This window comes from Bos indicus, chromosome 21, assembly GCF_029378745.1.
Source record: "Bos indicus isolate NIAB-ARS_2022 breed Sahiwal x Tharparkar chromosome 21, NIAB-ARS_B.indTharparkar_mat_pri_1.0, whole genome shotgun sequence".
Classification (NCBI taxonomy): Eukaryota; Metazoa; Chordata; class Mammalia; order Artiodactyla; family Bovidae; genus Bos; species Bos indicus.
Window position 1 is genome coordinate 27232036 of NC_091780.1, and position 27701 is coordinate 27259736.

General features: G+C 43.1%; 1 protein-coding gene across 4 annotated transcripts in view; it reads left to right on the forward strand.

The window, feature by feature from the left end:
- The window catches only part of CFAP161 (cilia and flagella associated protein 161), a 138426-nt gene extending 110725 nt beyond the window's left edge, over positions 1–27701 (forward strand). For 3 of the 4 annotated variants that reach the window (XM_070775251.1, XM_070775252.1, XM_019983997.2), the window contains 6 exons: positions 8661–8750; positions 9831–10063; positions 11686–11770; positions 16701–16859; positions 26651–26724; positions 27129–27701. In XM_070775251.1, the coding sequence (XP_070631352.1) occupies positions 8661–8750; positions 9831–10063; positions 11686–11770; positions 16701–16859; positions 26651–26724; positions 27129–27384 (897 nt within the window). In that variant the 3' untranslated portion in view covers positions 27385–27701. Of the gene's footprint in view, positions 1–6942; positions 7149–8660; positions 8751–9830; positions 10064–11685; positions 11771–16700; positions 16860–26650; positions 26725–27128 lie in introns of those variants that run through there. The other variant, XM_019983996.2, reaches the window with a different exon arrangement.

Below are 27701 nucleotides of genomic sequence, written 5' to 3' on the forward strand. Positions count from 1 at the left end.
AGCAGATTAACAATGTTGTGATAGTTTCAGGTGAACAGCAAAGTGACTCAGCCATACACATACATGTATCCATTCTTCCCCAAACTCCCCTCTCATCCAGGCTGCCGGGTAACATTGAGCAGAGTTCCCTGTGCCACACAGTAGGTCCTTGCTGTTGTTCAGTTGCTCAGTCGTGTCCGACTCTTTGTGACCCCATGGACTGCAGCATGCCAGGCTACCGTGTCCTTCACTATCTCCCGGAGTTTGCTCACACTCATGTCCACTGAGTCAGTGATGCCATCCAACCATCTCATCCTCTGCTGCCCCCTTCTCCTTTCACCTTTAATCTTTCCCAGTATCAAGGTCTTTTCCAGTGAGTCAGCTCTTCACATCAGGTGGCCAAAGTGTTGGAGCTTCAGCTTCAGAAAAGTCCTTCCAATGAATATTCAGGGTTGATTTCCTTTAGGATTGACTAGTTTGATCTCCTTGCTGTCCAAGGGACTCTCAAGAGTCTTTTTCAGCACCACGGTTCGAAAGCATCAATTCTTTGGTGCTCAGCCTTCTTTATGGTCCAACTGTCACATCTGTACATGACCACTGGAAAAACCATAGCTTTGACTATATGGATCTTTGTCAGCAGACTGATGTCTCTGCTTTTTAATACGCTGTCTAGGTTTGTCATAGCTTTCCTTCCAAGGGGAAAGCATCTTTTAATTTTGTGGCTGCAGTCACTACCCACAATGGAGCCCAAAATGATGATGTAGATGGATCAGGACTTTCATTAACCTGCCTACTCATCAAAGTGAAAGTGTTAGTCACTCAGTCATATCTGACTCTTTGCGACCCCATGAACTGTAGCCTTCCAGATTCCTCTATCCACGGGATTTCCCAGGCAAGAATACTGGAGTAAAGCCATTCCCTTCTCAAGGGGATCTTCCCAGGTCTTCTGCATTGCAGGTGAATTCTTTATCATCTGAGCCACCAGGGAAGCCCGAAAGCCCATCTACTTGTCAAAGGACGATTATTAGCCAACATCCTTTCAGAGAAGACTTTCCCACCTTGACCCTCTGGCACGAGGCTTCTCGTGTATACGTACTTGTTCAGCACTGTGTCTCCCTTTTGACCGCACAAAGTCAGGGCCCATGATTTCCATAGTGCTTGGCACTCAGTGGCTCTTGCATGGGTGAAGGATGGGTTCCCCCACTGCACAGTCGTTTTCGAAGAGCTCCTGACCTGAGCCGTTATTATCATTCCTCTCCCTCTACTTAAGTGCACCCATCCCCTCTCATCAGGGCGTCTCCTAACTGGGCTCCCTGCTCTCTACTTGGCCCGGCTGCCTGCGATTCACAACCTATAGCCCCAGCAAACTTCCAAAGTTCCACTCTGCTCTCTGTCCACATCCTCACATTGGAAACTTTCATGGCTCTCTTTGACTTAAAGAAGGAAATTCACAGCCCTTGCCTTGGAACCTCAGGTCTCCCCGCCCCCTCTGTCTTCTCCCCACTCACATTCATTACCTTGTTGCTCCTTCCTGGCCCCAGAGACTCCAGCTTCTTTGCCCTACTGCATCCTGTTTTCTTCCTCTGGCAAGTGTGTATCTTGATTCTTTTATCTACATGTCCAAATCCTGCCCATTTTACACAGTATTATGTCATTTGAGCCACACAAAATCTCGTAAAAAGTATTCTTGCAAGATGATTCTTTTTATTTTATTATTTATTTTTTAAACTGTTGTTTATTTATCTTTGGCTGCACTGAGTCTTTGTTGCTAAACCCAGACTTTCTCTACTTGTGGCCAGTGAGGGCTACACTCCAGTTGCGGTGCAGGTGCGTGGGTTTCTCATTTTGGTAGCTTCTTTTGTTTCAGAGCACGGGCTCTAGGGCAGTCAGGCTCGGTAGTTGTGGTGCCCAGGTTTAGTTGCTCTGAAGCATATGGGATCTTCCTGGATCAGGGATGAAACCTGTGTCCCCTACATTCACAGGAGGATGTTTAACCACTGGACCGCCAGGGAAGTACAATGATTCTTTAAAAAATGTATTCCACGGTGAGCTTAGCTTGAGGAATGTGGGTTTATAATGAGCATCATTACATTCAAGGTTCTGACAAGGACTGCAGTAAGGTGCCTGTTTAACCCACCATTTCTCAAATTGATCTACAAGAGAGCTCTTTCCCTCTCCATATCTGTTAACACACATAGCATATTTTGGAAATGCTTCTTAAAGAATTATCTGCAAAATTATCCTTCACTCGTTTTTATTGATGAAGATGCTAAGGCCCAGAGATGAAAATGTTGCATAAACTGAGTGAAAGAAGTGTCAACTCCATTTTTAAATTTAGGACACTATGATGACTTACAATGTGTCTTGTCCAATGAGGACTTGAAAACTTACTTTCAGCCGCCTGGAAGTTACTTGTTTCTAAGACGATAACTCTCATTTCTCTTTCTCAGTATCTGAACTTTATCCTACTTTTCCTTTCTAAAAATGGTCCTGTCCAAGGATTTCTTTGGCTTTTCTCATCCTGCCAGATGTCTCATAAGCAAGTAACAAAAGGCTCCAATTAAATTTTTCCAAGAGCCTCATCAAATCATGAAAAAAAAAATAGCAAATGAGTTTTCCAATATATACCTGGTTTATGTCAAAATTATAATACTTCTAAAAGGGAGGGAATGGTGGCCTAATTTAAACAAATACTTATGGCTACATAATGAACTGAGTAAATGACTCAGAGACTAGCAATGTATGTGCACAATCCTGTTCTCATTGTAGCTTTGAGGGGTTTTGAAGAATGTAAATTTAAAGTGCTCTGTAATTGCCATAAAATAAAGATTTTACAAATTTTCCAAATTAAAAGTGAAAATTAGTCAAAAGCTCTTTCCAAAAACTCTTTGTATGTTTGTTTATAGTTTTGTTACTGTCACCTGGCTTTTATTTGTTTCTTTTGAAAATGTTATTTATTTATTTGACTACATTGGGTCTTAGTTGCAGCACAAGGGATCTGCGTTGTGTCGTGTGAGCTCTTTTTTTTTTTTTTAAGATTTATTTATTTATTTTATTTTTTGGCTGTGGTGGGTCTTCGTTGCTGCACCCAGGCTTTCTCCAGTTGCGGAGTTACGGTGAGCGGGGGCTGCTCTTTGTTGCGGTGCGTGGGCTTCTCATTGCGGGGGCTTCTGTTGTTGCAGAGCATGGACTCTAGGCGTTCGGGCTTCAGTAGTTGTGGCACACAGGCTTAGTTGCTCCATGGCATGTAGGATCTTCCTGGAACAGGGATCAAACTAGTGTCCCCTGCATTGAAAGGTGGATTCTTTATCACTGGACCACCAGGGAAGCCTCCACGTGGGATCTTTTTAATGCAGCACACAGACTCTCTAGTTGTGGAGTGTGGGCTTAGTTGTCTGAGTCCAGTGGCATCCTAGTTCCCCAATGGGGGATTGAACCCGCACCCCCTGGATCATAAGGCGGATTCTTTACCACTGGGGCTAGGGAAGTCCCATCACCTGACTTTTAAATCCACCTGTTAAATCCTCAGTTATGAGATGCTTCTTTATGTTACTTTATCATTTTAAGATTTATTTAGGGGATCAGGGGAACTTGCGTATGTTCAGGACTGTACCCTAAAAAGTGACATCAGAGGGCTCCACACAGCTGGGGAGTAGACCTCACTAACTAGTCTAGCCAGAGTCACTAAATAGATACACAAGTGGATAAGCAAACAGCAACCACAGGCACTGGGGGTGGGGAACCAGAATACAGAGTTCCTACAATATGTTACCTAAAATGTTCAGATTTCACAACAAATTATGAGACCTGCAAATAAGCAGGAACATGTGATCCAGATACAGGGAAAATAACAGGTTTTGAGAGGGCCCAAACGTTGGACTTAATAAACAAAGACTTCAAAACAGTTATATATATGTGCAAAGAACTAAGAGAAACCAAAGTTAAAGAATTTAAGGACAGTCTGATGACAATGCCTCCTCAGATATAGAATATCAAAAAAGAAATGATTAAAAAAAGAGCCAAGTGGAGATTCTGGAGCTAAGTATCATGAAAGTGAAAGTGAAAGTCACACAGTCGTGTCTGACTCTTTGTGATCCCATGGACTGTAGCTTGCCTGGCTCCTCTGTCCTTGGAATTCTCCAGGCAAGAGTATTGGAGTGGGTTGCTGTTTTCCTTCTCCAGGGGATCTTCCTGACCCAGGGATCAAACCCAGGTCTCCTGCACTGCAGACAGATTCTTTACCAACTGAGCCACTAGGGAAGCCCAAGGAAATTCTGGAGCTAAGTATCATAACCAAAATGAAAAACTCACCAGATGGAAGAGTAGATTTGAGCTGGCAGAAGAAGAAATAAGCAAGTGTGTGCATGTTAGTCGCTCAGTTGTGTCTGACTCTCTATGACCCCATGGACCATAGCCCGCCAGGCTCCTCTGTCCATGGAATTCTCCATGCAAGATTACTGGCATGGGTTGCCATTCCCTTCTCCAAGGGATCTTCCCAACCCAGGGATCAAACTTGGGTCTCCTTTATTTACTGTCTGAGCCACCAGGGAAGCCCAAAGTGAAAGTGTTAGTTGCTCAGTGATGTCCACTCTTTGCGACCCCATGGACTGTGGCCTGCCAGGCTCTGTCCATGGAATTCTCCAGGCAAGAATAAACTTGAAGATAAATCAATAGAAATTCTATGCAGTTTGAAGAACAGAGAGAAAAAAGAAGGAAGAGAAGTGAATACAGCCTTAGAGAAAAGAAATTCTGCTTTATAAAAAAATCCCAATAGAAATTCTTCAGGTTGAAATCGGGTAATACCAGGCTGTAATTGGCATACACTTGAAAAAATAAAGAGCACCAGTAAAGATAATCATGGGCTTCCCAGGTGGCACAGTGGCAAAGAATCTGCCTGTCAATACAGGAGGAGATGCAAGAGACACAGGTTCAATCCCTGGGTCAGGAAGATCCCCTGGAGGAGGAAATGGCAACCTGCTCCAGTATTCTTGTCTGGAAAATTCCATGGACAGAGGAACTTGGTGGGCTACAATCCATGGGTTCTCAAAGAGTCAGACACACAAAGATAATTATGCGTGTAATTTACAAAAGAGTATAATTGAACATTTTAAATCCTGACTGATTTAAGAAGCAATTGCATAAAGCAACATGTATGTAACTGTACTGCTGAGCCTGTAAAATAGAGAAGTATACTGTATTTGATCATAATAGCTCAAAGAAAACAGGTGAAAGCTTTCGAGTTAAGCAAATAACTGAAACATTAGAAACTTAAGTCATATGGATTTATTAACTAGCCTTATCATACTCCCAATTTTACAAGAAATTTGTAGACAAAGAAAACATGGACTTGGATTCAGAAAATCTGAGTTAAGTCCTTGCTTTGAGCAACTGTTAGCAGTTTAAACTTGGATGAGCTACAGCATTTTCGAGTCTCAGTTCCTTGATTTATCAAGTGCAGTTAGTGGTATGATGTCTGACCTACCTTCTTTGTCCCATTTGTCCTTTCAAAGGATCCTAGCATGTGATGCTGTATTCACAAAGCTCGTGGATTCCCATTTGTATCCCAGGCTGCAACCTGCCAGCTCAAATCCAAGTTCATCTCCAAAGTCCCCCTTCCTTCAGTCACCACCCATAGAGCCTGACTCTCATTCTCACCATCTCCCAAGGCAGAAATAAATCTTTCTTTAGGCTACTACGGCCCTTCATGTTATATCTTTAAAAAAAACATATCGGAGTATAATTGCTTCACAATGTTGTATTAGTTTCTGCTGTACAACAAAGTGAATCAGCTATATGTATACATATATCCCCTCCCTCTTGGACCTCCCTTCCATCCCCATCCCACCCCTCTAGGCCTTCACAGGTACTCACAGTACTCACAGTACTCAGTACTTCACAGAGTACTGAGCTGAACTCTCTGTGCAATACAGCAGCTTTCCACTAGCTATCTATTTTATATACGGTAGTGTGTATATATGTCAAAGCTAATCTCCCAATTCGTCCCACCCACTCCTCCCACCTTGTCCACATGTCTGTTCTTTATGTCTGCATCTCTATTCCTGCCCTGCAAATAGGTTCATCTATATAATTTTTATCGATTCCACATATATGCATTAATATACAATATTTGTTTTTCTCTTTCTGACCACTGACACATCTTTAACTGCATTCATTCCATTCCTCAGAAGTCATTTTTTTCCCCATGAATTCTTTTCTTTTTTAGTCTGGGGTTGCTGAAGAGAAGAAAGATTCCTGTCTTTTGTCCTGTCTTAGTAGACAGTAAATAAAGGTGAATTACTGAATGCATTCGATCAGCATCAGGTCCCAAGGAGTCCGGCAGCAATTGTTTCCCCCTCCTGCTTACAAAAATTATATTTTGTGTAAAAATACTGGCTCTAGTATATTTTGGTTTTATCAAGAGTTATTGCAAATCATCAGCTTCTTCTTGCACTTGGTATCTGGGGGAAGGAGGAATGCTGTAAAGCCTGTGAAAATAAGAACCACCTCAGAAACAAATCCACAAATAGGCTAACATGATATATTTCTTACTCTGGAGGAGGTGAAAATTGTGAGTAATTTTCCCTTCCTCCTTTTTTCTATGTTATTTTGGTTTCCAAATTTCTACATCAAGTCTGTACTGTTTTATGATTATGATGAAATGGTTGCTTGCTGATTATAAAAACAGAGTGCAAGCAAGCTCGGCTTCCATTTCAAAGCTCCTCTTTGCTGTCCCCCACCCCGAAGCAAGCGAAACCCTCCTTAAAAGCAGTTTCTTTTAGATTCTAAAAAAAAAAAAAAAAAGTTTGCGAGCATTTAGGACAAAACGGGGTCTGTAAGCTCGAGTTTTATCTCTCTGCTGCTTAGCCATTAAACTCAAGAAAAACCTAAGGATGGAAGTGAGATGGAATGAGGTTGGAGGTGGGGGTGGGTGACAGCCCCTGGGGTGCGGCAGCGCTCAGCCCAGCCTGACTCGCGTGTGGTCACTTATTGGCTAGCCGGTCCCGGCCCTTGGCCAATCCCTGGGCGCTGGGTCGTCTTGGCGACGAGGAATCTAACACGGGCGCTGTGCCCCAAGCTTGGTGGTGGGAGAGCTGGGGACGATGGCGCAGAACCTGTACGGTCCACGAGTCCGGATTGGCAACTGGAATGAGGACGTCTACCTGGAGGAGGTACGAAGGCTGTGGCCCGGTACAGCCCACCCATGGCCCGGGGACTCCCACCCCTGGCCCAAGTTCCGGCCCCTTCTTTGAGCATCCCAAGCCTCCTTTCTAACCCAGCTCACATTCAATGTCCCTAAAACCCCATCTCCCTATGAACTCCCTGAGAATCTCACAGGCTGTCCCACAAGTTCACACCCTTCCACTCTTTCTCTTTTTAGTTTTTTAACATTTATTTGTTTTTATTGGAGTCTAACTTCCATGTGTAAAACAGAAAGCTAGTGGGAAGCTTCTGTATAGCACAGGGAGCTCAGCTGGGTGCTCTATAATGACCTAGAGGGGTGGGATGGGCGTGGGGAGGGAGGGAGGGAGGTCCAAGAGGGAGGGGACATATATGTACTTACAGCTGATTCACATTGTTGTACAGCAGAAACTAACACAACATTGTAAGGCAATTGTGTTGGTGGTGGTGGTCAGTCACTGTCGTGTCAGACTCTGCAGCCTCCTGCTACAGTCTGTGAGGTCCAGGTACAGTTTCTGCTGTACAACAAAGTGAATCAGCTATATGTATGTATATATATGTCCCCTCCTTCTTGGATTTCCCTCCCATCTCCCCATTCTGCCCCGCCTCCAGGTCATCACAGAGCACCAGCTGAGCTCCCTGTGCTGTACAGCAACTTCCCACTAGCTATTTTACACGTGATAGTGTATATACGTCAACGCCACTTTCTCGATTCGTCCCACCATTCCCTTCCACACCCCCACTGTGTTCACAAGTCCACTTTCTATGTCTGCATCTCTATTCCTGTCCTGCAAATTGGTCTATCAGTACCATTTTTCTAGATTCCATATGTGTATGTTAATATATGATATTTTTCTTTCTCTTTCTGGCTTACTTCACTCTGTATGACAGACTCTAGGTTCACTGCATCTCTAGGCCTCCGAAACTCTCAACATCCCTCTCTGTGTCTTTAGTCCAGAGCCCCACTAAATTCCCTCTGTTCCTTAGAGACTTACAGACTCGAAGCTTCAGTCCAGGTGAGAAGGCAGGCCCTAAGCAAAATTACTGCCCCCATCCCCGTCACATATCACCTCCTAAGGGTCCCAGTAGCATCCCTTTTACTGATCTTATACTCATTGCCCTGAACTTCTCCTGTGGTGGTCTTAACTAGACCCTGGGCCATCAGGGAGGACTTCTAGTGTTCATCATCAGAGAACTAGCAGAGACCTCAGGAGGGGGAGCATATGACCTTCAAATGTTACTCATGTTTGTCACTGGTTGAAGTAATTACAGGTGATTATTCTTTTTCATGTCTTTCTAAACAGTCCAAATGAAATTTAAAAAGTAATGCTAAAATGTAATGCTGAAAAGTCTACCACTTCCTTTATCCTCACATTTCTTTTTTCATTCTAAAATTTTGCTTTTTCAACTTGATGTTCTTTTGACCTAAAAGCTCTAAGTGTGTGTATTAGTCAGGACTCTTGTTGACTGTTTGGATTTCATTCATTTTTTTCTTTAACCAGGAGATCATGAAAGACTTCTTAGCAAAGAGAGATAAGGGACAACTTCTCATACAGAGAAACAGAAGACTAAAAGAGAATCTTTTGAGACCGGTAATTATAAATTCAAACAATGTTTTCAAAACTTTATCAAATTAAGTGTGAGAATATGTTAAGCAATCAAATATTGCATAAGTGAGTGGTCATTTGGAAAATTCCTATTTTTCTCTTTAAATAATCACAATGTTTAAAACTCCCTAAGATTTTAGAAGAGCTTCCTTGGTGGCTCAGCAGTTAAGAATTCACCTGCCAATGCAGGAGACCTGGGTTTGATCCCTCGGTCAGGAAAATCTCCTGGAGAAGGAAATGGCAACCCACTTCAGTATTCTTGCTTGAGAAATCCCATGAACAGAGGAGCCTGGAGGGCTACAGTCCATGCGATGGCAAAAGAGTCAGCTATGACTGAGCAATTAAACAACAGAAACAAGATTTTAGAAATGTGAGATGTTTACTATTAATTATGTTTATCTATATTTTCCAAATCAGTCATGTCAGACTCTTTTGACCCCATGGACTGTGGCTTGCCAGGCTCCTCCGTCCATAGGATTTTCCAGGTAAGAATACTGGAATGGGTGGTCATTTCCTTCTCCAGGGGGTCTTTTCAACCCAGGGATCAAACCTGGGTCTCCTGCATTGCAGGCAGATTCTTTACCAACTGTGCTACCAGGGAAGCCTCTCCAAATTAAGAAATGAATAGGTTGATGCATTCATAAGTAAAATTCCTGTTTGTTGGTGCTCAAGAAAGTTTCAAGGAATGTAATGGAATAGTAATTTTCCTGGAATAGTAATGGAATCAATCCATGTGATTTCTCATAAGCTTTATTTTACTTCATTTGGGATTATCAGGTATTTCAGTTTGGCAAATTGGGAGCAGATTGGTGGCACGAAAAGAAAGAATAAGGATCCGAGGAAATTCAAGTCCATTCCTTATTAAAATAGGGTAGGGACATCCCCAGTGGTCCAATGGTTAAGACTCTGCCTTCCAATGCAGGGAGCGTGGGTTCCATCCGTGGTCTGGGAGCTATATCCCACATGCCACGAGGTGCAGCCAAAAGTTAAAATAAAATGGGGGTACATCTGCGGTGGCAGAAGGAATTGCACGGTTTATTTGAAAAACTCCTATTTCAATTGCAGATGCAGCTTTCCGTATCTGAAGACGGATACATTCACTATGGCGACAAAGTGATGCTTGTGAGTCCCGACCATCCTGAGACAGAGGCTGATCTGTTTCTGCCCGGGGACCTCAGCCTGTGTATGACTCCAGATGAGATTAAAGCCCATCTGAGCAATGAATTAGAGGTGCCCTGTGGCCTGAGTGCAGCTCAAACCAAGATCCCAGTTGGCAGAAACACTTTTACTATTTTGTGGTAAAGAAACTTGAATTGTATAATAGGCTCCTTTGCATCACAAATCTCTTTTCACTTGCTTCTTAAGGATCCCCTGGAATGAGAGCACTAGTGGTTGGAGTCAGAGGTTATATGAACATTCTCTGTGATTGTCATCCTATTTTCTTATCTTGAGAATGATTGTCAAGGGGTCTTTACAATCCCTTTTCCATAAACATCAGGATAGTGGGTAACTTGAGCTCAATTCCAGACACATCATTTGAAAGTATTGATCCAGGGAATAAAATTCAGATTCTGCCTGAGAAGCCAAGTGGGGTTTTCCTAATATCATTTCCTAATGCTTTGAGCTCATCTAAGTGCTTTCATTATTTTTAATGTTGCTATGCTATTTCTGCATCAGAAATATATAATTGAATGTAAGATAGTACACAGAGATTTGCTCTTTTTTTTTTTTTGAGATTTGCTCTTTTAAAATTAATTATCCACTTAAAATGTGCTTGAGTTTTTGTAGATAAGCGTTTAAGTCCTTGGAGAATAGATATGTAATAACAATTAAAAGTTATTGTTTACAGTTTGTTACTAATGATAACAAGTTTATATGACAGGCATATAGTCAGTCCTTTAAGTTTTTAGATTTTTTTTTTAACGCAGACTATGTTAAAACAAGTAAAAATTGATCACAATTTCTGTTTCCTGGACGATTAAGAGGGAAGAGTATACCAAATGTCTGCAAATTTGTTACCTTGCTTCTCTCTAAAGATGTCAGTGTTTGGAAACGTCATGTATAGACTAGGGAATATAGTCAGTAATATCATAATAATTTTAAATGTCATCAGGTGGTAACTAGATTTATTGTGGTGATCATCTCATGATGTATATAAATGTTGAATTATGTTGTATATACTTAAAACTAAATGTAACATTATATATCAATTGTACTTCAGTTAAAAAAAATGTCAGTGAACTTGGGCCAATTCATTAGTGTAGGACAATATGATGTGCTCAGTCCATCCTAGGCTCACAGAGTGGGAACGTTCTGTGTCCTGACTGTGTTGGAAGGTGGTGAATAAGGTGCCAGCAAGATTTGAAGGTCAAAAGAAAAGATCTTTTAGTTAGTGACTTATTTCAGTTACTGTATACAAGTAGGCATCATCTCAGTCCTGTTCAACTCTTTGGGACCCCATAGGCTGTAGCCTGCCAGGCTTCTTGGTCCATGGAATTTCTCAGGCAATACTGGAGCAGGTTGCAATTTTCCTATTCCAGGGACTCTTTTGTGACCTAGGGATTGAACCCAAGTCTCTTGCATCTCCTGCACTGCAGGCAGATTCTTTACCACTAGCACCACCTGGTTCGGTCTCTGGGTTGGGAAGATCCCCTGGAAAAGGAAATGGCAACCCACTCAGTATTCTGTATGCCTGGAAAATTCCACAGATAGCAGAGCCTGGTCTCTGCTGTCTATGGGATCGCACGACTTAGCGAATGAACAACAACATGGTATATAGAGTCCATGGGGTTGTAAGAGTTGGACATGACTTAGGGACTAAACCACCAGGAAAATTATAAACAAAACTGCATACACACAAAAATAAAGCTGTAGAATGATCCTAATACAGAGAATTGACATATTCATTCTCTACCGACAGTGCAGCTGGAGAGGTCATCGGTCAAGTCCTTAGATACGGGCAGAACTTCCGCCTTGGGATAACAGGAGGATTTGATGACAGAATGGTGAGTCATCATGTTGCATGTCTACTGGGACCAGTCACTTTTGTTTCCGAGTGGGCTACTGGCTACTTACTGAAGTGGACAGAGAACTCTACAGGTATGGGCTCCATCTCTGGTCTCATTATAGTATCAGACTGCAGCTTTTCCAAGGCAGTTTTGGGCCAATTCTTTGCTTCCAACCTCATGGATTACAAAAATACATCCTTAAAAGCTAAAGAGTAAGAGGGAAAAAACCCTTTTTGCAATACATCTGGTAAAAAGCAAAAATTCATACCACCTCCACTTGTAAGTTAAATGATCAGGTTATATAATAATAATCTGACAGCTTCTTTTTTAAGTGAAAAAAGGTTTATTCAGGGAGATACACACTCCATAGGCAGAATGTAGGCCATCTCAGAAGGTGAGAGGCCCTGACAGCTGTTTAATGTCACCCATGCTAATGTATTTGCATAAATCAGGGAGCATAAGTCTTTGATCCTTACCTCCACCCTGGGGATTCAGACAAATATGAATTCCAGCTTTGATGCATACCTATGGGATGGGACTTTGGGTTAAGTTATTTAACCTTTTTGCATCTTGTCTATAAAAATGGAGGTTATTATACCATGTTGTTGTTGTTTAGTCACTAAGTCGTGTCCGACTCTTTGTGACCTCATGAACTGTAGCTCACCAACCTTCCCTGTCTTTCACTATCTCCCGGAGTTTGCTCAAGTTCATTTCCGTTGAGTTCGTGATGCCATCCAACCATCTCATCCTCCGCCGCTCCCTTCTCCTCCTGCCTTCAATCTTTCCCAGCATCAAAGTCTTTTCCAATTATACCTTACTATATGTGTAGTGCTTCACATACATTAACTCATTTATTCCTCCCAACAAGTCTTTAAAAATAAGGACTATTTACCACAGTTTTACTGATGGGAAAACTGAAGCACGGCAAATTAATTGATTTTGTTCCAAGTCACATGTCTACTAAATGGCAGAGCTGGTGTTAATGTAACATTTTTCATTGAATCAAAGATTCTTTTATTGTTTGATGTGGCATCATCAGCATCATTTTTATTTTTGTACCACTAAGAAATTAATGCTGGCAGTTACACTCTGAAACATCATAGATGGTAAGCTGCAGCCTGATTTTATTTTAAGTTTTTGTTTCATATTGGAGTATAGCCGATTAACAATGCTGTGATAGCATCAGGTGATGGTCAGAGGGACTCAGACATACATAAATATGTATCCTCTGTCCCCTAAACTCCCCTCCCATCCGGGTTGCCACATAACATTGAGTGGAGCTCCCTGTGCTATACAGTAGGTCCTTATTGGTTATCCATTTTAAATATGGCAGCGGGTACATGTCCATCCCAAACTCTCTTAATTATCCCTTTCGCCCATCCTTTCCCCCACCTCGCCTCCCCCAGCAACCAGAAGTTCATTGTCTAAGTCTGTGAGTCTGTTTTGTAAATAAGTTCATTTGTATCGTTTCTTTTTAGATTCTGCCTATGAGTGATATGTGATATTTCTCCTTCTCTGTCTGACTTTACTCAGTATACAATATACAAGTCTACCCACAATGTGCAGCTGAATTTTTTTGGTATTAGTTTACTTTTAATAATAAAATTCATTGATGTAATTAAATTCAATCTAATCTTAATCAATCCTGACCACACATAAAATTCTTTTCTCAAGCTTCCTTTTTCATAAACTTCCCCGTGTGCAGCCTGATTTTAAATGTGAAAATTAGAGGAAATATCTCATCAGAGAGAGGACAGTAAATCATCACTGTTTTATCGAGAGAGGAACCCTACTAACATTTTGGCTTATTTTATAAAGGGAAAATCTTAAAATGTAGGGAAGATCACAAGCACTACAACATTTGGATATAATTTTTTTCTTTTCTTTTCCCTTTCTCTTTCTTTTCCTGCTCCTTCTTTTCCTACCTCCCCCTTCCATCTCATCTCTCTCTCTCTTTCCTGTAAATCATCTATTCTTTGCCTGTTCATTGCCTTAGGCTTTAATATCTGCTCTTTCACAGATGATAAAAATGTGCCATGTGTGTTGCTAGTATTTCCTCTCTTTTGTTGCTTGGCTTTTAAATTGTATCTGTTCTAATCTCTGTTTGAGTCAAACCTATCAGTGCTTTTCTTTGTAATTCCTTCCATGGCTCAGAGCCTTTGAAGTCTGCTCCAAAGATGTGATAAAAAGAGTAACTTGTATTAATTTTTAAAGTATTATAAAATAAACTTAAAGTATTGCTTAAGTTTATTCTTTGATCCACTTGGGATTTATTTTGATCAAGGGCTTAATGTGAACATCTAAATTTCCCCCAAATGACTTGTTGGTTGTATCTGTGTTATTTCTTGAGTAATTATCCCTTTCTTCACTGAAATGTGCTCCGTACATTATTACATATGGCTGTTTCTGAGCTTCTTATTTGGGACTGTTGAACTGAAGTTGTCTATTTTTTTATTCCCCGAGTGTAGCTTTATAATACAAATTTGAGGACTTGTAGGGCTAATTCCTTCTTTGAATTATGTTAGGAATTAATCTTTCAGTTAAATATAGTAATAATTTTTTCAAGTCCCTCTGCCCCTGTAGGGGGGAAAATCACTTGGTGTTTTGACTGACATTGTAAAATTAAGTACATTCACCTATTTAGTAGCTTTACAGTATTTGTCTTCTGAGATGTCTGTTTCTTCAATTATACTTTTCTTTCTTTGTTTCTTTGTCTTTTTTTTGTTGGCCACATTGTGAGGCATGTGGGAATCTCCCCCAAACTAGAATTGAACCTGCACCCGCTGCAGTGTGAGCAGAGACTCTTAACCACTGGACCAACAGGGAAGTCCCTATCCAATTATTCCTTTCTACATCTCAGTAAAGTTTTGTGCTCTCCTTCCCATAGATCTGACACTGATCTCATCAAGGTTATTATTTGATATCTTCTATTTTGGAAGCTATTAAGGCAGGTCCTTTTGACAGTTGCAGTAAAAAATAGAAGAAAATCATTGATTTTTTTCTTCTCATCTTTGATGAAATCACTTCCTCATGAATTCTAGTTGCTTCTCTTGTGACTTCTAGGTATGCAGTCATCTCATGGTCAAATTATGACAATTTTATCTCATCCCAAGTTCTCATACCTCTTGTTTCTATTTCTCATCTTTTAATTAGCAAGCCCTTTCAAGATATTTATGAAAAATCTGGTGATGGTGGCCATCTAGATTTGTTCCTGATTGTCTTAATATTTTTCTTTATATGAAAAAAGCAACATTTGTGGCTTGAGATGTATATTATTTTCGATTATCTCAGAATGGCATGGCCATTCTCCCCATCAGCCAGGCTGAAGCCACAGTACATCTTGGACTTATCTTTCTTTCCCACCCGCATACAGCTCCAGTTGCTAGGTCCTATGGCTCTTCCTTCGTAATGCAGTCTGGTCCATCTTTGCATTCCCGATGCCACTTCCCATAGCTTGATCCCTTCAGTCTATCCTGACTTTATCCCATACTGGCAGGATGCTCTCAGATTGACCCTTTAAAAGGTCAGCTCTTCTCACCTCCCATCTCCAATGAAAAGTCAGTAGTGCTCCCTCTTCCCACCTCCTAACTGCCCTCTGCATTAAGTGCTGCTGGTGACTGGCATTTAAAGCCCTCTGTAATATGTCCCTGGGGCTTCAGTGGTGGCTCAGTGGTAAAGAACCTGTCTGCCAATGTAGGGGACGAGGGTTCCATCCCTGGGTTGGGAAGATCCCTTGGAGAAGGAAATGGCCACCCACTCCAGTATTCTTGTCTGGGAAATCCCATGGACAGAGAAGCCTGGCTTGCTGCAGCCTATGGGGTCATAAAAGAGTCAGACACAACTGAGCAACTGAACAACAATATATCCCCTCCGTCCTGACCCATGCTCATCCCCTCTGGCTCCCTGGCAAAACATCACCTCCTATTTGGGGTCTTTCCTGAGCCCCTGGGAGAGCAAGTGTTCCCACCTGTCCCCTCTTGTAGCTCTTGGCATCCCTGCTGGACACCATACCTTACAGATGCTTCCATTTCAATCCTCCCTCCTGTTAGTCAGGAAACTTCTAGAGGGCAGGAATTCATTTCCACCTTCCCCAGAGTGCTTCATGCCACAGCTTTGCATAGAAAAGATGTTTAGTGAACAGTGATCAAAATATGCAGAAATAACTGCCAGGGGCAGGGTGGAAGGTGTATTGGTAAACAGCTGACCAGGAACTAACGTTATGGACTTTTTAGCAAAATGGGGTGCTGCAACGTTAAAAAGTCAGCCAGAGAGCTGACAGAAGTCTCAAGTGTGGACATCAATTCCAGTGGGGCTGAGGCCCCCTTGGAGGCTTACATATGAATATCAGCTGTGCTGGTGCTGGTTTTAAGCGCATTCACTTCACACAGTACATTTCATGCAGCATTATTCGTAATGAATAAAATACCGATCCAAACCCGATGCCCTGAGCAAGAGGAGGAGTGCAGAAGAAGGAGAAGGAGGCTAGGTTTGGTATTCAAAGAAAGGGAAAGCAGTTAGAGGTGATTCGAGGGTGAGTGGTCTCAGCCTCTGAGACAGCCTTTTTGAGATAAAGTTGAGTGTCCTCATACGATCAGTAAGAGCAGGGCTTTTGAAAACTGCTTTTGAACACACTGGGCTTCCCTGGTGGCTCAGACGGTAAAGAATCTGCCTGCCAGTATAAGAGACCCAGGTTCAATCCCTGGGTTGGGAAGATCCCTGGAGAAGGGAATGGCAACCCATTCCAGTATTTTTGCCTGGAGAATCCCATGGGCAGAGGAGCCTGGCAGGCTACAGCCCATGGAGTAGCACAGAGTCGGACATGACTGAGCGACTAACACTTTCATTTTTTGAACACACTGGCTGTGCAGCTAGTGAACTGTTGCTTGCATAGATGTGATAGAAAACATCTGCTTGCTGTCCTTTTCAGTTATATTTATCAAGTGACCACAGGACCCTTCTGAAGTCATCCAAGAGATCCTGGCTCCAGGAGGTGTTCCTGACGCATGAGGATTCCTACCTGAACTGCTGGCAGGCTGCCTTCCTTCATCCCCAGCTTCGCCTGGAGTACGAGGGCTCCCCCGTCCCGGTGAGCACAGCTGTATGTGCCGATGCTGTGAAGTGGCTGCGAAGCATTCCTGTGTGTAAGATGGAGGCTTGTCAGGGCTCTGATGGCTCCTGTGCCTTATAGACTTTCACTCTGTCTCTTTTTCATTTCTTTTAAAAAATATATTATTTATTTATTTTTATTATAATTTTTTTTTTTTTTTTTTGCTGCACTGCATGGCATGTGGGATCTTATAAATAGTTCCCTGACCAGAGATTGAACCTGTGCTCCCTTCAGTGGAAGCACGGTCTTTTTTCTTTTTTTTTAATTTAAATTAGAGTATAATTTCTTTACAATATTGTGACGATTTCTGGCATACATCAGCATGAATCAGCCATAGGTATACGTATGTCCCCTCCCTCTTAAACCTCCCTCCCACCTCCCACCCCATCCCACCCCTCTAGGTTGTCACAGAGCACTGGATTTGAGCTCCCTGTGTCATACAGCAACTTTCCATTAGCTCTCTATTTTACATATGGTAATGTATATGTTTCAATACTACTCTCTCACATCATCCCACCTTCTCCTTCCCCCACTGTGTCCACAAGTCTGTTCTCTTTGTCTGTGTGTCCTTTGCTGCCCTACAAGTAGGATCACCAGTGTCATCTTTGTAGATTCCATATATGTGTATTAATATCTGATATTTGTCTTTCTCTTTCTGACTTACTTCACACTGTATAACAGGCTCTAGGTTCATCCACCTCATTAGAGCTGACTCAAATGGGAAGCACAGAGTCTTAGCCACTGGACCACCAGGGCAGTCCCTTGTTTTCATTCCTAACTCAAGTTTGGGAAGTACTGTTTTCCCCAGTGGCAGCATCCTGCCTCAGTGCTTCTCCATGCTGACTGCACGTACAGTCACCCACACAGCTTCATAAAAATGCAGAGGCCCAGGCCCTGCCCCTGAGATGAAGCTGAGAACCACTCCCCTGACACTGTAAAGATGCTGCTGCTGCTTTCTTTCAGGCCTCTGTTAAGTCCTCATTTCTACTAAGTCAGATAGATTTATCCATTTTATTCTTAATGGATTATGCATTTGGTGTTGTAGATAAAAAATCTTTTTGTTTTTTTCTTGGGTGCATGGCTTGTAGGATCATAGTTGAACAGGGACTGAACTTGGGTCACGGCAGTGAAAGCCTGGAATCCTAACCACTAGGCAACCAGGGAGCTCCCTAAGTCCTCACTTCTAAAGAGCCTGGGTAATCCGGAGGAGTGAAGGACAGGGCAGGGCAGCTGCCAGGTGAGCACAAGGCTGGCTGTTTTCTCAGGAGTCTGGGCCCTGCGGATGGCAGCAGAGTTCTGGATGGGGAGGCAGGTGCAGAGGTGCAGAGCTTTTCAAGTACCAGAGGCTGTGCTTTTTGCTTATGAGACATCAGGCAGATGAAGACCGAGGGGTCATTAGAAGTTATTGGGAGAGTGCAGACTTATAGCCAGGAAGGACTTAAAGAGCTGGCCATCCAGGGATTTCCAGTTACCAGCCACTCTGGATCTACCCAATGCAGTGGGCTTCTCTCTCAAGCTCCACAGTCGGACCCAGGTTTGCAAGGGTCTTTTTTTTTTTTTTTAATATTTATTTCCCTGCACCAGATCTTAGCTGTGAAATGTGGGATCTAGTTCCCCGACCAGGGATTGAACTGGAACCCCCTGGACTGAGAGTGCAGAGTCTTAGCCAGTGGGCCACCAGAGAAGTCCTTGCAAGGGTGTTTCTCCCAGCATGGAGAGAAAAGTGAAAAAAGAAAAGTGCCTGGCTCAGAGGGCACTCCCAAGCGTTCACTGTTGTTAATTTAATGGTGGTGGTGGTTCTGTTGCTGTTGTTAGGTTAGATAGGTTGTCAGGCACCAGGAGTTTGTTTCTCCATCGCTAACTCAAGCCACAGCCCGAGGCAGGTCTTCGAGCCTCACTCAGACACCTCTGCAAAATGGAACACATCACACCTGTCCAACTTCCACCCACATATCAATGCCCTTCAGTCAGGAGCACCTGGGGTTGAATGAGTCAGCTTTATTTCTTGTCTCAATGATGGAGAACATGTACCACAGGAAACGGTGGGGCGTCTCAGTAAAAGACTGTCAGGAAGGACAAGCTACAGAACTGGGGCTGTGGTGGGAGAGTTTAGGGAGGGTCTCAGGAAGTGGGGTTGGGTGCCGTCAGGAAGCAGGTGTGTCTCAATGCATCTTATCTATAGAGGGCAGGCCAGCGCATGGACAAAGCTGTCCTGAGTAAGGAAGCTGCGGTCACTCCTGTTCTCTGAGAGAGGAGGACATTTGGTATTTTGTGGTTTGGACAGTGCTCATGGTTTTGCTGTGTTCAGACACAGTTACACAGTGGTCTTCTTTCTGTCTTAACCCATCGTGGTCACAGCATGGCCTTGTCTGATGTGGGCATTGTGTGAAATTAATTATATTCCACAAGGGAACACTAAGACATAGCTGGGGGTGCCAGCCCAGCTCCTGGGTGTCAGAGCTGCTTTCTCACATCTCACACTGCCTTAAGCTTACATGAATCAGGATTTTGAAATAATAAGTCTTTTATTTTCTAATTATAAACAATGTATGCTCACTTACGGGAAGTCAGAAAAGGACAAAAAATAATAAGAAAATTACCAGTTGTTCCACCTACCAGAGAAAGCCACTGTTATCTTTTCTTTTTCCATGTCTATGTTTTCTGAAAATTTAATTTTAATGTTTTTAAAAATTTAGGACATCAGGAATATTCTTATTTTTTCCACTTAAAAACACCAGTGACCCTATTTCCAATTGTCAGGGATCTTCTCCAAATTGACTTTAAATGATTATATAATGTTCCATCATATATGTATTTATAATAATATATTTACTAATCTATAAAGGTTTGACTTCCAGGTTATTCCATCTCTCTCTCTTGCTCGCTCTCTCTATCTATATCTGTATCTATATCTTGGGGGAGTTGTAATTTACTTAGTTCTGCCTTGCTGTAGCAAAAATTTGAAGTGATGGAAAGACCAGTGTTACAGCTTAGTTTTATTTAGAAAGCAAAGGAAAATACATCCTTGAGGCATGAGGGCGGATTGACCCAAAAGACTCAAAGAGAAGAGAAGTCCCCCCATCAAGTTTGGCTCCTCTTTTTACATGTTTCTTTCTCCTCCCCCTGGGCCTGCCCTATGTAAATTGAGCTAGCCAGGAGAGCTGTTTGTTTTACTTGAGGTCCTCACTCAAGTCCTGGACCTTCCTTTGTTCTATTTTTGCGAGCTTTTCCCTTGTTTGTCTTTCAGCCACTGCCATTCTGGACTCTTTTTTTCCTATTCTAACTACCTAACATTGCCCCCTCAAGAGATGGGAGGCCCAATTCTTTGGGAATAGGGGCGTTGAGGTCTCTCTGGCTACTTCCTGCTGAATTGGGATTGCAAGGGGCATTGGGCCTCCCCCTCTTTCTAGTCTCAAGCCTCAGAGTCCTTATAGTAGTGTCCATCTTAGGGTGAATGATATTTTCTATGGTCAGCTGTAGTTTTATATATCCTTGTTGAACTGGCACTGCATGTTATAGTGTGTTGACTTGGGCAGAGACAAAACGGGTTAGACAATTGATAATACATGGAGCAATCATAAGCAGCATCAGTATGGTGATGACAGGGATTAGTAAAGGCATTAGCCAACTTCAAATTCCCCATTGCCAGAAGGATCCCCCAAAGAGAGATTGTAGTGACCCTAACTCTTTAGCTTGTTCTTTGAGATCCTGTAGGATCTGAATGTTTTTCTTGAGGACTGTGAGACTTTCTTTTAACTTAGCTGGAGGTATTTACCCAGAAACAACATGTCTCATTCAAGATGGCTCAAGTCCCTCCTTGTTCAGGGATCAGGAGGTCTATCTCCTGTCTGCTTTGGAATACAACCCCTGCCAAGCTGTGTTGGCTCTTTAGCACTATCCTGAGAAATCTTATCCCCAGAAACTTAATTTTGGGGGTGTTCATTAGAATGGCACTCGTTTGCATTTCTGAATAGGTATCTGAGATCTCCCAGGAACTCACAGGTGTATCGAGTGTCCTCTTCTGTTTTCTTCCACGGCTTGACTTGTGAGTAGTGAATCCAGGAGTCATGGTACCTTGACTGCTGTGGGGATAGAAAGTATTACAGGGTAGAGGCCCTTCCATGTGGGCTGGAGTTGAGCCTTTGGTGACCCATCTGCCAGACTTTAATTAGGACTTGAGTCCCTGGAGCATATAGTGGTGACTCCTTAGATAGCATATTCAAAAGCAGAGACATTACTTTGCCAACAAAGGTTCGTCTAGTCAAGGCTATGGTTTTTCCTGTGGTCATGTATGGATGTGAGAGTTGGACTGTGAAGAAGGCTGAGCACCGAAGAATTGATGCTTTTGAACTGTGGTGTTGGAGAAGACTCTTGAGAGTCCCTTGGACTGCAAGGAGATCCAACCAGTCCATTCTGAAGATCAGCCCTGGGATCTCTTAGGAAGGAATGATGCTAAAGCTGAAACTCCAGTACTTTGGCCACCTCATGCGAAGAGTTGACTCATTGGAAAAGACTCTGATGCTGGGAGGGATTGGGGGCAAGAGGAGAAGGGGATGACAGAGGATGAGATGGCTGGATGGCATCACTGACTCGATGGACGTGAGTCTGAGTGAACTCCGGGAGTTGGTGATGGACAGGGAGGCCTGGCGTGGGGTCGCAAAGAGTCGGACTCGACTGAGCGACTGATCTGATCTGATCTGATCTGACGCCCCACAAGTGTATATCCTGTTGGAATTGCCCAATGGCCATGGTATAAAACTGGAGGGACTGAGCCTCTGGATTGAGGAAGAAGTCATTGACATAAGCAAAGGTCTCCCATATAGCATCCCATAAGGACTAAGACCAACCTGTTCCTTATGGGCAATACGGGTGCAGAGGAGAGCTATTGGTAAAACCTCCTTCCATCCCAGGGAGGTCTCCTGGGTTATCTTTTTTATCGCTGATTTTAAGAATTGGTTGGCTCTTTCTACTTTTCCTGAAGACTGAGGCCTCCAGGCACAGTGGAGATAATAAGTAATGCCCAATGCTTTAAAGACCCCTTGGGTGACCTTAGAAGTAAATGATATCCCATTGTCACTTTGTAATGACCTGGGCAGACCAAATCTCAGAATGATTTCATGGAGCAGTTTTTCTACCACGTCATCAGCCTTCTCAGTCCAGGTGGGAAAGCCTTCAATCCATCCTGTGAATGTATATATCATGACTAATAGGTATTTATACCTTTGAGAAACTGGCATCTGGGTGAAGTCCAGCAGTCAGCTCTCTCCTGAGTAGGTCCCGTGTCACTGGACGGACTGGGCCAGCTGGGGTCTTTGAGCTCCTTGGGAGTTGTTTAATTGGCAAGTGGGAAAAGAGGAAACTACTTGCCTCATGTTCATTTGGAGGCCTGTTCCTCTGAAGAACCTTTCTAGTAATCTTTGGAGGGTCTTCTCCCCTAAATGAGTGATGGCATGTAAGGAGTTAACCAACTTCCATTGGCAGTTCCCAGGGAGAAAAAGGAGTCCCTCCTTTTGGAACCACTACCCCATATGATCTTGAAAGCCCTCACTCTTAGCTTTAAGAGTCTCACCTTCAGTATATGAAGGAGTTTCTGGCAAATTAGTCTGAGGAACTAAGGTGGCAACCCCTATTAGGTCAAGCCTGATCCACTGCTTGGTTCCCTCGTGCCACTTCCGTCCTCCCTTTTTGGTGTGCTTTAAAATGGGAGACTGAAAATTCAGTGGGCAGATGAACTGCCTCTAAGAGCCTAAGGATTTGATCACCATATTTGATTGGGGATCCTCGGGTGGTCAAGTGGCCTCTTTCTTTCCAAATAGCAGCATGTGCATGTAGCACCAGAAAGGCATACTTGGAGTCAGTGTAAATGGCTACTCTTTTTCCTTTTCCTAGCTCTAAAGCTCGAGTCAGGGCTATGAGCTCAGCTAATTGCGCTGAAGTACCTGGTGGCAAAGGTTTAGCCTCTGTGGTCTCAAAAATGGAGACTACTCCATATCCAGCTCTTCTTTTTCCATCCAAGACAAAGCTGCTTCCATCAGTGTACCAGATTTCCTCAGGATTGGTCAGTGGATCTTCTGACAATCCCTCTTGGGGTTTTGTCCAGTGGTCCAAGGTTTCTAGGCCAGACTGAAAGGGGAGATAGCCCTCGGGGGCAGGCAGGAGGGTGGCAGGGTTAAGAACCTCACAAGGGGATATAGTCAGGCCTGGATTTTCCATCAGCATTACTTGATATCTGAGGATTCTTTGATCAGGCATCCATAAATGGCCTCTCCCATTTAGGAGTTGTTTCACTTGGTGACTGGTAAAAATAGTTAATTTGCCCCCATAAGAGAGTTTTAAAGTATCTTCTATCAGGATTGCAATAGCTGCAAACTTTCAAAGGCAGGGAGGCCAGCCTCAGGTGGTTGGGTTGAGCCTCTTCGATGAGTAAGCTATAGGCTAGGGCTGAGGTCCCAACCTTTGAGTTAACACTCCCAAGGCTATTCCTTCATTTTTGTGGACATAAAATTGGAATGCTTTTTCTGGGTCTGGCAACCTCAAGGCAGGTCCTTGAGTTAAGGCTTGTTTTAGTGTAGCCTCTGCCTTCTTTTAAGGAGTTCCCTACATCAGTGGGATTGAATCATCCTGTCCCTTCAAGATTTCGTATAAGGGCTGGGCAATTAGACCATAGTTGGGAATCCAGATTCTATAATACTCAATTAGCCCCAGGAAAACTTGCAGTTGTTTTCAAGTCGTAGGGGAGGGCAACTGGAGGATTCCTTGTATTCAATCAGAGGACAGCCTCCTGGACCTGTGTGTAATCTGAACTCCCAGGTAAGTGACCTTTGTCTTGACCATCTGTGCCTTAGCATTATATCCCCTCTCTGCCAAAAAGTTTAGAACCTGAATTGCATGTTGTTGGGCATGTTGTAGGAAACATGGAAGATGAAGGCCTCAATATCTAGAGAGATTGGATATTATACAGCATTTCTCTCCCAAAGGCCAGCTGTTTTATGGTTGTCCCTCCAGAAGATTGTAGAGGCAACATTGTGGGCCTGGACGGGACTCAGGAAAAGAACATGAAACAGGAAGGAAGGGGGTAGAGTACAACTTTTGAAAAAATGACATAGCCAAGGGCATAACATAAACCGATTAAAATAAAATGGATCAAAGATGACAAGTCAAATTCAACTAAACCTTGATCCTCAGTCTGTAAGCTAAATGACACACCCAGAGGTGCCAGGACAGTTCCAAGGCACTGTCAAAAGACGGAGGAGTGGGTGTTTCCACAACTGTTGGGATGATCGCCCCACTCATTAGCATATGAAATCACCCAGCTTGAGAAAACTAACCACGCCACATTCCATGGCCTCTGCACTTGCACTCTGCAATGGGCCACACTCTGTGGAGTGTGCTTCTCTCTAAATCCACACAAATCCACCTCTTACCTATCACTGTGTCTCTCACTGAATTTTTTGCAATGAGACATCAAGAGCCTGAGCTTCATTAGGTCATAAAACCAGGCACCATGGATTTTGGTCAGACTCAAGTCCCAGTCGGATATAACAGAGTGACTAAGCATAGCACAGAGTCCCTGCCACATGGGTTTGAGTCCCAATCTTAGGTAAATGGTTTCAAACACAGCTTTCAGAAATGGAAAGATGATGACCTGCCCAATACTTTGTAAGCAGTGGCATAGATGGAGAGAGAAGCTGAAGGATGGGAGGGAAAAGCAGTGGGAAAAATGTGCCGAGGAAACCCCTTCATAACCTGCCAGAAAATCTGCTAAACACCTGACCTGTGCTCACAATTTTCATTGGCCTGATCCTTGGCACAAAGAAGATTAAGGACAGAAGAACCCCCACCCACTTGGGCAACAGCTACTAAGGCACAGCATATAGTAGAGCCTTTGGGACACCCTGGGGCACCCACTGCCACTCACCTGTTCACGGGGGGTGGGGGGGAGGTTGAGGAAACAAGAAATGAGAGATTGTAAAGGAATTAAGATTTTGTTAGCCAAATGTCCTTCCAGCCATAGGGGCGAGGACTTCCTACCCCAACCGAAGGTCTCCTGGAATCTGAGACTGAGCTGCTTGAGCTTTCTGCTGAGTTTGTTTTTGCTGTCTTGGTTTCCAGCATGTTGGGCTTCTTGTCACTTCCCTGCACTGGGTTTTCTTCACGCTCAGCTTCCAACGCAGGAGCTTTTGTCGAGTTGGGCTTCTGCTGTGCTTAGCTTCTGCCTCATGGGGGTCAAACTGAAATTGAGCCAGGTTAAATCCAAGTCACGGCACCATCTATGTCGGGGGAGTGTGTAATTCCCTTGGTTCTGTCTCGCTGCAGCAAAAATTTGAAGCGACAGACAGACCAGTGTTACAGCTCCGTGTTACAGCTCAGTTTTATTTAGAAAGCAAAGGGAAGTACATCCTTGAGGTGTGAGGGTGGGTTGATCCAAAAGACTTGAAGAGAAAAGTCCCCCTGTCATGTTTGGCTCCTCTTTTTATATGTTTTTTCCTCCTCCACCAGGCCTGCCCTATGTAAATTGAGCTAGCCAGGAGGGCTATTTGTTTTACCTGAGGTCCTCACTCCGGTCCTCAGACCTTCCTTTGTTCTATTTTTGTGGGCTTTTCCCTCTGTCTTTTAGCCACTGCCATTCTGGACTCCTTTTTCCTATTCTACCTACCTAATATATATATATATATATATATGATTTTGAAATTATATGTCTTTTATTGAAATAATATATCTTTTTGTTTATTGTTTATATATTAAAAAACAATATATGTTCATTTATGAAAAGTAAGAAAAGTACAAAAATAATATGAAGACTATCAGTTGATATATATATCTATAAGACTACTGGGCTTCCTTGATGGCTCAGTGGTAATGTATCCGCCTTAAATGCAGGACACACAGGAAACGCAGGTTTGATCCCTGGGCCAGGAAGACACCTTGGAAAGGAGGGCAGCCCACTCCAGTATTCTTGCCTGGAGAATCGCATGGACAGAGGGCTACAATCCATAGTGTCACAAAGAGTCGGATATGACTGAAGGGACTTAGCATGTGCACTGGCATATAACTACTATATGCTGCTGCTGCTGCTAACTCGATTCAGTCGTGTCTGACTCTGTGCGACCCCATAGACAGCAGCCCACCAGGCTCCCCCGTCCCTGGGACTCTCCAGGCAAGAACACTGGAGTGGGTTGCCGTTTCCTTCTCCAATGCATGAAAGTGAAAAGTGAAAGTGAAGTCGCTCAGTCGTGCCCGACTCTTAGTGACCCCATGGACTGGAGCCTACCAGGCTCCTCCGTCCATGGGATTTTCCAGGCAAGAGTACTGGAGTGGGGTGCCATTGCTATATATATATATATATATATATATATATATAGCATATATACTATATATAGTATACAGTATTATATATGTATATAATATATAAATAACTACTTGTAATCTTCATGTTATTTTACTTATTCCATTGTTTATATTATTTATTCCATTATTTGGTAGTGATTTTCATATACACTATATATAGATCAGAGAAGGCAATGGCACCCCACTCCAGTACTCTTAACTGGAAAATCCCATGGATGGAGGAGCCTGGTGGGCTGTAGTCCATGGGATCGCTAAGAGTCGGACACGACTGAAGCGACTTAGCATTAGCATATATAAATACTTTATATAAATGTATTATATATATATTACATATATATACACAATATTTCCAAAGTCTTGCCTTTAGGAAACTGAAAGCCTTGATTCATAATTCAAGTAACACACTTTCTTTATCTTTAAAGGCAAACACCAAGATTCTTATCACTCACTGCCACACGAATCGCGGGCTGGTGGCCCACCGGCATCTTTCCCTAAGGTACTGTATAGCAGGGTACAGCAAAGTGTCATGCTGGAGGGTGGAGGCTGTGAATATAGGCAAGGAAGCCAATTTAAAGAAGATGGCCATGCACACAAGTCCTTTGATGACGAAAAAATATTACCACCTAGAACTCTGATGGTGTGAAAACGTCCCTTAGAACCCCTTCTATTATGCAAGTCCTTCCCCACAGAGGATTTTTAGCTATCATGGGGTCCTATACACCTTGTCCTTGCCCATATCTGGTAAGTCTTGCGGGCAAACACGTCCTGTTTTAGAGAAACTTCTTTCCTGCAAGGGCTTTATGTAGCACTCTGCTGAACTGGGTGTTTTGAGATGAATTTAACAGCTTACTGAGGGTTGTAATTCCATTTCCAATCTGTGTTAATTCTTTCCTGCCCCAGAACCTATTTTGGACAGGAAGCAGAGGTCGCTGCTCACACCTATCTGGATTCACACAGAGTTGAAAAGCCAAAGAACCACTGGATGTTGGTGACTGGGGCTCCCAGGAAGGACTTGTCCACCATGTTGGACCTGCCCAAGCCTCCGGCGGAGGACACCCGAGCCCTGGAGCAAGAGAGAGAGCAGGTTTCGGACCCAGGGGCCAGAAGCACACCTGATGCACGTGGCTGCGTGCCTCAGTGCACACTTCCAATGTAGCTGTGTGGGAAATCAACCTTGTATGCCTCAGGCTATTCTTAAGAAAGGCAAAGAGCTCTCCGAACATTGTATTAAACAAAGACTCTATTCAGACTATTGAATTAACAGTGGAGGTCTAGGACACAGGAAAAAAATTGCCGTGGGCAATAGCTCAGAAATTGCATTTGAAGGTTACCGGATGACATTCCTTTGTTGATGAGCAAATTCTGAAGACTCAGCTTCCTATATTTAGATCCTCTGTAGCAGCAGCTTCTACGAGGGCTGTGTTACTTTTTAAAGCTGTGTCTTTGCAATAAAGTTATCAGAACTTTACTGAA